The sequence below is a fragment of the Nicotiana tomentosiformis genome, chromosome 3 (genome assembly GCF_000390325.3).
Source record: "Nicotiana tomentosiformis chromosome 3, ASM39032v3, whole genome shotgun sequence".
Taxonomy (NCBI): domain Eukaryota; kingdom Viridiplantae; phylum Streptophyta; class Magnoliopsida; order Solanales; family Solanaceae; genus Nicotiana; species Nicotiana tomentosiformis.
Window position 1 is genome coordinate 64,911,030 of NC_090814.1, and position 13,966 is coordinate 64,924,995.

The 13,966-nt window shown below is 33.9% G+C and overlaps 1 protein-coding gene across 3 annotated transcripts; it reads right to left on the bottom strand.

Moving 5' to 3' along the window:
• Nucleotides 1-6,380: 6,380 nt before the first annotated feature.
• LOC104110916 (uncharacterized) lies at nt 6,381-13,599 on the bottom strand. 3 transcript variants are annotated; one of them, XM_070197035.1, is made up of 9 exons: nt 13,287-13,599; nt 12,114-12,323; nt 11,589-11,656; nt 10,973-11,026; nt 9,525-9,794; nt 9,378-9,440; nt 8,908-8,976; nt 8,772-8,817; nt 6,381-6,850 (listed from the first exon to the last, which is right to left on the bottom strand). In XM_070197035.1, the coding sequence occupies exons 1-9, from the start codon at nt 13,318-13,320 to the stop codon at nt 6,792-6,794; spliced, it is 873 nt and encodes a 290-aa protein (XP_070053136.1). In that variant the 5' UTR covers nt 13,321-13,599; the 3' UTR covers nt 6,381-6,791. The 3 variants fall into 3 exon arrangements, with proteins under 3 accessions (XP_070053136.1, XP_009618777.1, XP_070053135.1); XM_009620482.3 differs by having other exon boundaries at nt 11,589-11,671; nt 13,287-13,492; XM_070197034.1 differs by having other exon boundaries at nt 11,589-11,668; nt 13,287-13,489.
• Between the last annotated feature and the right edge of the window lie 367 nt (nt 13,600-13,966).

Sequence of the window (13,966 nt, forward strand, 5' to 3'; positions counted from 1 at the left end):
ATTATGCAAGATAGTGAGAATCTTGAACCCCGATCTGTCGAAGAATGTCGACAAAGATCTGATTGGCCAAAATGGCAAGAGTCAATTCAATCGGAATTGAAGTCACTTGCTAAAAGAGAGGTCTTTGGACCAGTAGTCCAAATACCTACTGGTATAAAGCCAGTTGGTCATAAATGATTTTTTGTGCGAAAAAGTAATGATAAAAATGAAGTTGAAAGATACAAGGCTCGCCTTGTTGCACAAGGATTCTCACAACGACCTGGAGTCGATTATGAAGAAACATATTCACCGGTGATGGATGGCATAATATTTCGATATCTCATCAGTTTAGCCTTACGTGAAAGGCTTGAAATACACTTAATGGATGTGGTTACAGCTTATCTGTACGGGTCACTTGATAATAAAATTTACATGAAAATCCCCGAAGGATTTAAAATGCCTGAAGCATATTCAAAATCTCAGGAAATGTACTCAATCAGATTATAAAGATCTTTGTACGGTTTAAAGTAATCTGAGCGTTTAAAGCAATCTGGGCACATGTGATATAATCGCCTCAGTGAATATTTGCTGAAAGAGGGTTACATAAATGATGTTATTTGTCCATGTATTTTTATAAAGAAAATGACTTCAGAATTTGTTATACTTGCTATTTATGTTGATGACATAAATCTTGTTGGAATTTTAGAAGAGCTCCAAAAGGCAATTGAATATCTTAAGAAAGAATTTGAGATGAAAGATTTTGGAAAGACAAAACTTTGTCTTGGTCTGCAAATTGAACAGTTAGCAGACGAGATCTTTATCCATCAATCTACCTATACAGAAAGGGTCTTAAAACGCTTTTACATGGACAAAGCGCACCCATTGAGTACACCAATGGTTGTTCGATCACTTGAAGTGAATAAGGATTTGTTCCGACCTCCAGAAAAGGGTGAGGAACTCCTTGGTCCCGAAGTACCCTATCTCAGTGCAATTGATGCACTAATGTATCCTGCTAATGCTACAAGGCCTGACATAGCATTTTCTGTTAATTTACTAGCAAGATATAGTTCTTCTCCTACACAGAGATATTGGAACGGGATTAAGCATATATTGCAATATTTAAAGGGAACTCTTGATATGGGTTTGTTTTATGCTAACAAAGATAGTGCAGATCTTGTTGGTTATACAGATGCAGGTTATTTATCTGATCCCCATAAAGCTAGATCTCAAACCAGGTACGTGTTTACATGTGGAGGTACTATCATATCATGACGCTCCACAAAGCAATCTATTATTGCTACTTCTTCAAATCATATTGAAATAATAGCTATTCATGAAACAAGTAGGGAATGCGTATAGTTGAGATCAATAATTCATTTTATTCGAGAAAAATGCGGTTTGGAATGTGAGAAAAGACCCACAATTTTATACGAAGACAATGTTATATGCATAGCCCAATTGAAGGGAGGATTTATAAAAGGAGATAGAACGAAGCACATTTCACCAAAATTATTCTACACACACGATCTTCAGAAAAATGGTGACATTGATGTGCAACAAATCCGTTCAAGTGACAATCTGGCAGATTTATTCACTAAATCTTTACCAATTTTAACTTTTGAGAAGATGGTATACAAGATTGGAATGCGGAGACTCAAATATTTGAAACAAGATTTTCATCAGGGGGAGTAAAATACGTGATGTACTCTTTTTTCCTTACTAAGGTTTTTTCCCCCAGAGTTTTTCTTATAAGGTTTTTAATGAGACAGCTAGCAATGCGTATTACTAAATATGTATACTCTTTTTCCTTCACTAGAATTTTTTCCCACGGGGTTTTTTCCTAGTAAGGTTTTAATGAGGCACATTATCTTTTAATAAATATCCGGGGGGAGGGTGTTATAAATATATTATATTATGGATGTTCATTTAGTACTCCATTATAAAAAAAGCTTCATGAAGAAGCTTATCCATATGAGACTCCGCCGTAAATATGTTTATCTATTTAGTACTCTATTGGAAATAAGCCTCCTGAAGAAGCTTATCCTTTCGGTACTCCGTTATGGATAAATATTACCCATGGTAGAAGATTATCTATATCTAGTACATTAGCAACTTACAAGCAGCTTACACAGCAACTTAGAGTAGCAGCTTACACACCAGCTTACAAGCAGCTTACACACCAGCTTCCAGTAGCAGTTTACACAACAACTTCCTTTCTTCTATAAATAGAGGAGAATTCAGTTCATTATGTATATACGTTTGAAGTTTGAATAATATATAAGTTTCTCTATATACTTGTCTTTACTTTATAATCTTTATTTTATAACAATTACCGAGTAAAACCTCTTCATATACAAGCTAGCTGTTAACTAAAGGAGACAATTATTTAAAATAATAATAAATATTTTATCTCATCATACTAAATGATCCATCATCTATCTCATCACACTAAACAATAAATATTCTACTTAATTATAGTCTTAGTTTGACCGGACACGGAGCTTAAAAAAAAGTGAAGAAGACATTTTAAAACTTATGGTCATAAATTAAAGATGTGTATTATGAACCAAAATTTCCCTAAATCTTGTGATATTAAATATGTTGTGTAGAATGTCGACTTAGAGCTAAAGAGTTACTAAATATAGATGCAATCTTTTCTAAATAATTAAAAGCAAAATAAGACACATAAATTGAAACATAAGAAGTATCAAGAAAGTTAGATCATTCTTCTAACCTATGGCGAAGAATGAATCTAGCTTAATACTCCTAACAAATTAATACTCCTAACAAATAAGGTAATATATACTCTTGTTTTTATATTATTGTCCATTAATAAATAGATCATCCGCTAAGAGTATTCTTTTCAAACATAAATATTGTCAAAGGCAATCAACGAATATCATAAATTTTTAAATTCTAACTCATCATGTTAGTTAAGTAGGTTACCATATCTTCCAAATAGTTCGTATTTGCCATTAATTTTAAAGTTTAAGAGTAAGGATTGGCCACAGTTTCAACTTGGGCACTTTGAGAAAATATGTTCCAGCAAAATATGTGTGTTATATAAAGTTAGCTAAATGAATCAAAATATGTGTCAATACCTCTGAATTAATCACTGTTTTGGATTTATTGGACTACCACAAAATAAACATGCATATAATATTTCTAAGTTTCACGAGTTTTCTCCAAGCATGACAATGATAACAGAACAGACTTCCCTTAAGCATATTTAATATTTAAGTACACAACTCAACCAGAAAGGAAACAAACATAAGAAAAACAGTAACAAATTACTCATGTAGAGTTCAACAGCCATTATTCTTTCAATAAACTTGATGATTATGAAAATTCATATATATATATATATATATATATATATATATATATATATATATTTGAGTTCATAAGTATAATTAAAATAAGTAGTAAAAAAAATAGAACCTGGTTTTAATTTATTACTTTCTTCTGATTCATTGCATTGACATGGGTTGGGAGGTCGAGATAATTGTACACAAATTTTATCCCAAAATCGCTTGTGTAATAGGAAGATTTGCATAAAAAGAAGGTTTGTCCATTGTATTTCTACCGAGAAAAGAACATTGACACCCACTGTGAGCATAAATGATTATTAATTGCAAATGTAGCAGGATTAATCTTCCTTTCCTTCCTTTACATATATACTAAAATTTTAGCTTAAGTGTATTGCAAAAATAAAAGTCAAAATATAAAAAGGGGTTTCATACTGAAAAATTGATTGTATTGAAATACAGACAACTTTAAATTTATACATTGTTTCTAGTTTAGACCAACAAAAAATCAAAGAGGGACACAAATAAATTTTACCGAAAAAATATAGAGAAGCATGCACTCAATTCTACGTGATGTCTTCATCTTATTAAGCCATGAAGAAATTAAATAAAAGCATAAAATATATTTACATTGAATGCTATAATAAATCTACTATGAAAAGAATAACCAATTTTCAAATGAAATTTAACAAATGATAGTCTTTGAAAGTTTATTCCAGACAAACGCCAAATACAACCAAACGATTAACTTAAGTTAAAAGAAAACTTGTTACCGTGTAAAACTTTCCCATACACAGCAATCAGCATATTTGACTAAAGGAGCCAAATTTACCATTGTGTGAGAAGAATTAATCCAAATTTATGTTCTTTTTTTCATAAGAGATTATGTGTCCTTTCTTGTATTAAAAAAAGAATCAAATTTCATACAATATGTTGTCCAAAGTTATTGTATTCTTGTCCACAATTACCATATATAGTATCCACCTTGAGTTACTACGTTATCAACCGTCCTTGTAGGATTATTTGGGTTGCTTTAATTTCCAATTAGAAAATTTTAATTTTTTTATATGCTTTCTTTCATTAAAAGTATAAAACTCCTTGATCGTTTTGTAGGATTTTGACTTAATTTTAATGAATTTTCAACTAATATTTTGAAATCCTTAAACATATCAAAATTTGATCGTTTATTCGGATCAAACAAACATATGTATATTTTTATTGACTCAACTATATATATATATATATATATATATATATATATATATATATATATATATATATATATATATATATATATATATATATATATATATATATATATATATATATATTTCAAAAATAATTTCAAGTATTAGTATAAGTATAATTCGTAGCTTCCAACCTTGAAGATAACTTTTTCACATATTTGATACATGCAACAAATTGTATACTAACAAAACGATTTATCATTCGGAAAAAGTAATATAATAGAATTAACCTTTAGCTATATTGCCAACCATCACAATATGCGAATAAAATATATTTTGATCTCATCACATAAAACGCATTAAAATTTATCGAAAATAGAATCTTATAAATGACAAAATTAATTAAAAATATGTAAACCGATTTGCTGGCCACTTTCTCAAAGTAAAGAATGTGGAACCCGATTTGCTGGCCACTTTCTCCTTGATTCATCCCATTGAGACAATTTTCCTTAGAGAATACCATTTTGAGACATAAAGTACGTTGTTGATGATATATAATTGGTCAATCCCAAGTCCTTATGGGTTTGAACATGCAATTACGCTTCTTTATTTCCGAGTAAGAGTAGAAATGCTGGAAATGCATGTCCTTTGTTGATGACGAAAATTTCCTACAAATCAAGGCTTCAAACCTTCTTGCATTTTCAAACAGAGAAATTTCAAGCCGTTCAATTAGCATCTTTGGATTGAAAAAAAGTGATATCTAATATATACCTTAGCAGTTGGCACTTGTGAGTTGTAACTATATTATGAAGGCATTAATATAAGAAGCAAGAGGTACATAATTCTATTTTCTATCTTAACAATGGTGTTTAGAATAATGATTCTTCTTTGTTTCACCAACGGTTGTGACTTTTAGATAAGTTTTTTCTTTCTTTTTTTCTTTTTGTATTTGTATATGTAGGGTATTTAAGTTTTTCTAAAGGATTTTTTGGTAATTTAACTTTTAAGTTATGGAAGTTATGTATATATTGTTTTTGTCCATAACTAAAAAAATATACATGAATATATTTATCTATCTATCTATCTGTAAGAGGGCAAACCTGTTAGGTTATATCCAAGATTGAGGGAAAAGTGCCATCGGCTTCTGACTTTATAAACAATGAAATAAAACGGTGCAACAGTTCAGGACGGTGATTGTTAGAAGGAAGCCTCTTCGAACAGGCGTATGGTATTTTAGACTGTTTTTTGTTCAATTTAATAGGATAAGGGTAAATTAATATTTTGACTTTTAAGTTAGGAGCTTTCCACTTTTATAATAATATAGATAATATGTCCATTTTGTCACCACTAGTTGGTAGTGTAAAAAGTTTTTTGCTTAATAGATGTAGATTCGATTATCACCGATTTCCAATGTATAACAGGAAAAAAGGGGCACCTAAACTTCCCTATGAGATGATAAAAAGATTTTATAATTAAATTAAACTAATAACATAATAATTGCAACTTCACCCTACACAAACACAAACATGATGTATGATTCAAATCTCAAGAATCTTTTCCTAGTGCTTCCTCTTCCACCTATTTACTGGTTTATCCCTTCCCCACTGAGACATACTAAGACTGTTGCAGTAGCTAAATAGTTTAACTGTAAAAAGTTGCAATTCATTGTTGGCTTAATATTAGCTGAAGTATTGATTTCGCTCAATTGTTTGGAGCAGATCAAAAGCGAAAAGATAACTGGAAAATAAAAGGAACTTTTGTTTATTAAATAACAATACAAGTAAAAAGATGTTGTCGGTGCTCCATATGCAGGTATAACAAACCTTTGCGCGTTCTCAAAAGCTACAAAAGCCCGTGCCAATGAAAGGTGCGTTTAACTACTGACAAATGCGAGGTTAGAAGAAGGTAAGCGCTAAAAAGTTGAAGTACCTTAGTTAAGGTAAGATGAAAAAAGAAAACACATTGAGTTCCATGGTAAAACATCCAGAGTTGCTCTAATCAACTAATCCTAAAACTCGGCAGTAATTTGCAAACTGACTCATTGACACCCTTTTTCTGGTGACTCTTGATAAAGCCATTTGCCCCATATACAATATCATACAACCAGAAAAAACAAGTTCTTAACCTCCATCAGACAATCTTTTATTGTTCTAAAGCCGAATTAATCCATAATAAGAAGTTTACATTACCACCTAAACTTGCTTCCCAAGTGGGATTAGGAGAGTCCAAGATGACCGAGTTGACCAAAAATACAAGGAAAAGAACAGCAACCTTAGTGCTCTCCAAGAATTCAAATACTAGAGGTGAGCAACTTCGGTTAGATACCACGAAATGATGGCAAGACAGCAATAAGTGGATCACCGTAACCAACAGCTTCTGCGGTGCACCATATTTGAAAAGTGAGTTGAGGTTTTCCAGAAAGAAGATGAGAGCACAGTAGATAATGTTAACAAATTAGAAATGCGTGCAAAGACCAACATCAAGCATATTAATATTTGCATACATTTTGAAGCTAAGAGAATCATCACCGGCAGATGGCAGAGAGATAATACTGGGAAAGGGCAAATGGCTTAGTTAATGACCTTGTATGAGTCGGCCAGTTGGGAAAACCATTTATATTCAGTTAAAAAGAACCACCATAACGCACAAAGTGGAAAAAGCTCACGTATCAATAGATCTTAGGCACTAACAAGGATGGCAGCTTAGGAGATTAAAGCAATAATGAGTATGTCACATACTTGTTAGGTCCTACTACTGACTTTTTCTCGTCACTTGTAATTGATCAATTGAATCCATTGGCAAAAGTAATCCTTTTTCTTTTTTCTTTTTAGATAAAGAATAGGGTAAAGTTATCATGACTTCTCCATTTACCTATTTCTGCTTGATTTGGTGTCTTCCTCGTTAACTACCCATTTATGATTACAGAGTTGTTATAGGTAATTCATAATCTCTGCATCATCAGTTTCTTTCAACATATAGAACCTCACAGGCTCTTTTTCTTAATCATTTGGCATAGCACACGCTTTCTATTCAATAGGTTGCTTTTTCTTGCACAGCAAACTAAAACCTTTCAAACTTCATAGTGCTTCATTTGCCGCATAGCCTCGAGCATTTCTAGCGTTTTGCACAAACCAAACCAGCTTCTATACCTATCTCATATCCGCAAAAATTGACCCTAAATAACTAAATTGCTAATTTGTTGGTATTATTTCGGCATTAATGCTCTTATACCATCTAGTTGAGCTCCTGAAAACTGAAGTTAGATACTTAGATTATATATTTATAGATGAATCCAACCTATTGCTTCAATTGTTTCATCTGATTCTAGAATCTGAAACGCAGAGGACCCTACCTTCTTTCTTTTTAAATAATACAACTAGCTAAGAAATGTAAACACGACTCACTAGATTTGCTGTCATTCCTATATGATAAAAGCCTTACATGCCAGGTCAAAGAAAGCAAATCAACTTTAAACAATCCACTCAACCCAGACAGAAATACAACAGGAAACTCAGACAACAATGTTATTATATCAGGCCAATATTAGAATTAACCCAAAATATCATAAAGTGTGTTGTCGACATGGTACCGGACTGGAGTCTAGCCCATCATGTCCGACGTAGGAGATGGCTTAGGTCAATTATTGATCGCCCATATCGGTTGATCCTGACCCAGATGGGTTGGTTACAAGAAACCAATCAACCCCACTACCGCTATTGCGTAGAAGTTATTTTCTTAGTTTCTGAGTGGGGAAGTTACTGAGGAGTGAGGGGAGTTACTTTTAGAGGAGAAGCTAAACAAAGCTTGACGCAACTAATGCTTCAGCAAATTCTTTAGAGAAGTATTGTAGTTTTTACTTTTGAGAGAAAGAACTCTAGTAAAAAGATTAGGATGAAAAGCTTCTCCTAATCTTTTTCCACTCTTAAACATCTCAAAATACCCTATGTCAAAGTATCAAGGCATTTAGATTATAGCAATAAGTCTGTTTCCCTATGAAGTAGTGCGGACTTGCAGTCAATTCTTGTGAACAATCAACTTCCTCTATATCCACTGCAAATTTTGTGGTTTTAATATCTCATATGCAATATAAATTGGTAATTTGGCAGAAAAACTGCAGCTGGGATAATCTGAGTAAAACGAGGTGGAGAAAGAACTTCTTTCTAGAAATATTTTGTATTAGGAGCAAACTGAACTTCTTTCTTGTACCTTTTGCATCTTCTTGATGCCTTTAATGCAAATCTTACTTCATCAAATAAAAAAAAGGAGAAAGAACACAAAAAAGTTGAAAGAAGCATACCACCGTCATTAAAGAGGATCTTCAAGACTTCTCCAGCGGCATCTGACTGCGTAATTAAAAAAAAAAAAAAAAGAGGTCACAAAATATTACCCTGATAACAGATAAAAAACAGAACGGATTTGCCTGAGAGGCTTACTCTGACAGGAAGTTCTGTCCCAAACTGATCCAAAAAGCCAATAATCTGTCCCTCCTTGATAACATCACCCTGCACAAAAGCATACACGCATGATTCAAGCACTAAGCTATACTCCATATAGGCCTTTGTCAGGTTAATCCTGGCATGTGAGCATCACATTGAAGACAACAAGAGCATATGTTAACAAGAAATAACAATGGTCTACTGAGTTCCAAGATCCTAGTAAGGCACTGCCGCTCTCAATTCTTAGACCGTTAAGCAAAGAAATGGTATGCTCACAAAACAAACAAGATAGATGTCCTCCGTTCACCCCTTCCAATATCTAGACATGATAGTTTTTCAGTAAGAAACTATAATCTTTTGAAGAACTAAGCCTACAACATCTAGTGGTCAAGAGATCCGATAGGATACTAATCTAATTTTAAGAGAAAGTTAGTAGTTATCCATAGCAAATGAAAGCCTTCAGTTACCTCTTTACAAGCAGGTGGTTGTTTCTTTCCCTTTAATGTCCTGGCCCTTCGGAATGAACCAACCTGCCAGAAAAAAAAACAGAAGTCATTGCTGGCGTAGTCCACGATACATGCTAAAAGTGTTTACCAGGGTCAAGCAATGCACACCGTCGGGCATGATACAAGAACATAACCACTAGCTCCAGTAGTCTCTAGTGCTGCTAATTTTGCTGATTTCTCAGCAGCGACGTTTGTGAATGGGCTGATCTTTTCTGAGGAAGATTTTCCCGGGGAAGTTGCAGGAGCAGCAGCTGTTGATGCATTGGATGGTTTACTTGCGCTAGGTGGTGGTGGTGGTGGTGGCGGTGTGGAAACAACAGGTGCAGGCACTATTGGAGCTTCAATGTTCCGCTTCAGGTGCAGTTCGAAATCTCCGATCTATGAGAAAAACCATAATATCCAATCAAACATCAGTGGAGATAAACTCCTTTTCTTTCATAATATATTAGAAAAGCTATTTTAAAAGTAATTAGAATTGTATTTTGACAGAAAGTAATAAATAAATCATTATGGAGAAACCTACAAAAGTGATTTTCTACACTGGCAATACTTGTCATATCAAAACCCAACATGGAATTCATAGATTTGCGTAATCAACTAATCAACAAACTGAAAATAAGAAAATTTAATACCCATTCCAAATTTGTCAGTGACTACTTGGATGATACATGCTACAATTCCTGTATGTAATTGCAGCCTTCAATTCTTTATGCAGAAATGTTTCAACCATATTATTTGTCATTGCAGTGTTATATATGGATCACGCTTGGTGGACAGAATTGTCCAATACTGCAAAGCTCACCGAATTAATAAAAAAAAAAAAGGGCAGCCCGGTGCACTAAGCTCCCGCTATGCGCGGGGTCCAATACTGCAAAGCTCACCGAATTAATATGCACTTTTATTCATTTTCTTCTACTACAAGGCAATATATGAATTTCTAATTCACACAGCATCAATGATTGAATTATCCAATTATTACCAAATATATCATCAGACCTTTCAGATCAAACTGTGTGGTGCTGAAAAAGCAAACACTAGCATTTCAAGATATTTTAGACATTGTTCTAACAATCGTAATACAATTTACTAGCTCTTTAAATTTAACTTTTTTCGATTACAAATGGGGAAGGGGAAGGCAAAGAAGGACAGTGAGGGCTGACCTAACATCTATATTATATGGAAGACTCCCACCGTTACCACTAGGCTATATGCCTTGGTGCTAGTCAACGACGTAAAATAAGCAATCTGTTGATTTCTACCAAGTTAGGTTTGATTAGTGACTAATAAAGATAATTTTGAATATGCTAGTAGTCTAATGTATAATTTCAGGTCATAGCACACATGGCAGGGCTATGTGGCCACGGAATCTCATATGGTTTGAAGATAAGACAAGCTTCAAATTTCCTTTGGTTATTTCCAGGTTCCTCAGATTTTTGAACTCTTATAATCTCATCTATAAATTTCTATTTCAGAATCTCCCTAACAAATGAAAAGGCAGCAATAGTGGTTATGCACTATAATGAAAGGACACATGAGCAGTCAAAGAAAATGCTTACCTTAAGTTTCAGCTCAGCAACCTCTGTATCATCACACACTTCGGTAATCAGAGCCTGATGAGAGCAGTAAAGAACAACAATAAAGCTTAAAGTCGCAACAAGCATAGAGCTAAGTCCAGAAATCCATGTCTAAGATAAGAAAGCTGTATAAAGAACAACAATAAACCTTAAAGTCGCAACAAGCATAAAGCTAAGTCCAGAAATCCATGTCTAAGATAAGAAAGCTGTATAAAGAACATGAAGAATAAAATACATGATTTTGAAAGTCACCAGATTAAGAACAATGGCACAGGTTATTACGGGTTGCCACAAACATGAGTAGTATTTTTTAATCATGCACAAATGAGAAACAATTACTAAATCAGAAGCTCAAAACTGCTTAATAAAGATTGGCTGCAGTTGCCGGATTTCTTGGTTTCCACACAGTACAACTGGACTTGCATAAAAACAGTAAAATCATGTAACAAACTTTAGTTTAGGAGGACCAATTAAGCCAAAAAGTCAAGCATCAAGCATATAATGCAATAAAATCAACACAAGGCACTTAAGACACCCACAAAAAAGAAAAAGAAAAAACAATCCAGTGAGACATTTCAACATCAAAGAGATAACAAACCTCAAAACCCTTTGGAAATGTTGCTGTTGGCAGTGGACTCTTCTCCGTTGGCACTTTTTGGTGGCTATCTGTAAGAACAGCTCCTTCAGATTAAGGGAATTTGGCCTAGAAGTTAGATGTGACGGGCTGCACTCATAGACAAAATAAAGGAATCCAGAAAACTACTTTCCACTCTTTATCAGATAAATGCCAAAAGGATAATCTTTAGATTCCACTAGAGGTTCTACTCAGAATGAATTAAGAGGCTGTGATTGCAAGCATAATGGTATGATAGATACTAAAAAGCTATGTTGCTCCAAAAACCGAAGGGTGCGTGTCAGATCCTCCAAACATAGTGCATTTTTGGAGGATCCGACTCGGGTGTGACAACATATTTGGAGAGTCGGTGCAACATAGCTAAAAAGCACCAGCGCATCAAATAACCAAGAATGAGATGTACATTCAATACAATAGCCAAATGGAAATTAGAAATGACTAGCCCCTAGATACTGATTCACACCTGGCATAATAAGAAAGCAAACTCACCGTCAGATTTTGCTGTCACAGTTGTTTCAGATGTCTTTGCACAATACAGTATCAATCTATTATGCTTGTTAGTAGAAGACACGAGCTTTGCACCACTGGAGGATCCCTTAACGGGCAACTTAGTAGGCTTGGAGAAGGCAACATTATTCATTGGAAAAACACCAGGCATTTCGATTACTGACCTCATATGGGAAGTGGCACCTACTGAATCTGTCATCATAAATAGTTAAGTAGGATATCCACATGAAATAAAGATTTATAATAGAACTATTGGAGGATATCCACATGAAACAGATAGATAGATTAGAACTACTTGCAAGCATTTATGCAAGAAAACAGGTTTGGCATCAGTAAGGTAATTCAGAGGCTGGATACAGTGAATATCCAAAGATAAGAGGAATGTAGTTTTATTTATTAAAAGAACACATGCATGAAAACAGGTAAAGCCAATTGTATGCTTGTGCTTAAAGGAAAAAAAAAACTGCCCCTTCTATTTGTTAAAGTAGAAGGAGAAATAATTTATTTATTTTTTTGTACTTTTCTGGATCACCTTACATCATTTTCTACTCATAAATTACCTCATGTTTTTCTAGCTCAATTGCACATTAGTCCCCTAAATTCAACAGAATGAACACGCTTTTGTTCTGCCCGCGAGTAGAAATAGCTAGAACATCTGTCGTGATTTTTCATGAAAGCAAACTGCACTCAACACAATGCAGCTTCATCAATCAAGAACCACTAGTTTGAAGTTCCTCTAAAAGACTAATCTAATAACACATATTTACTGCCACAGCTTTCTGATCTTTAATTCATCTAAAATCAGGCATAAAAGAAAAGACACTGTTTTGCCACTATACAGTTCAGGTATCATTCCTTTCCAATTTAAGAAAATATTAAAATTCATATGCGCGAAATCTTATAAAATGTCGGATCTGAGATGAAAAAGTAAGAAAGTAAAGTAGATAGCTATACGTTGTTACCAACGGCAACGAGAGCTAAGAAAAAACTAAGCTAAGAGCTTAATCTCTCTATCCGTCAATATAACAGCAAAAAATCACAGATGTACACAAACAAAAATACATAGCTACATCACCAAAGAAATTAATCCATTCACTTGAAAATGTGTGTATATATATATATATATATACAGAACTAAGAAATGGAGAGAATTACGGTGAAAGGAGCGGAGAACAGCGGCGGACTCCATTTGGTAAAGGAGCTCTGATCGGAGAGACCGAGGAAAATGAAGGACGAATTTGTTGGAGAGATAACAGAAGAAAAGAGGGGGAAGAACGTATTTATAGCAAATGGAAACTGAGAAAATGAGATTGGGTTATGAGCTTATCACAGTTGTGAGAAAGCAAGATATATTATCTGTCAACTTTGAGATGTCCGCCCCGAACTTCTATTTCTTCACCCACCCCTACCGTTTCCGACTCTTTGCTGACCTGTGCAACTAGTTTCACCGAATATACCAAATCAGATTAAACAAAATCATAAGTGATACAACAATATAAACAAAAGCAACAACAACCCAGTAAAATCTCACTAATGTGTCTGAGGAGGGTAGTGTGTACGCAAACTTTACCCCTACCCGAAAAAATAGAGAGCCTTTTTCCGAAAGAACCTCGGCTCAAAAAAATAAAAAGATAAAATAACAAAAAGGAGACAATATTAGTATCACAACAACAATCATATGATAAATAGGAACACCATGAAATCCAGAAGAAAGATACAAAGCAAAGGAAGACAATATTAGTAAATATTAGTATCACCACAACAATCATAAGAAAAATAGAAATACCATAAAATCTAGAAGAAAGATGCAAAGCAAAAGCGATAGCTAGTAAATA

What these genes read in the sequence shown, in the direction of transcription:
- LOC104110916 (XM_009620482.3), bottom strand. Translation starts at nt 13,320, where the DNA reads ATGGAGTCCGCCGCTGTTCTCCGCTCCTTTCACC. An exon ending in TGTTCTCCGCTCCTTTCACC is followed by an intron (nt 12,324 to 13,286) that starts GTAATTCTCTCC and finishes TTATGATGACAG; the next exon opens with ATTCAGTAGGTGCCACTTCC. An exon ending in GGACAGAACTTCCTGTCAGA is followed by an intron (nt 8,818 to 8,907) that starts GTAAGCCTCTCA and finishes TTAATTACGCAG; the next exon opens with TCAGATGCCGCTGGAGAAGT.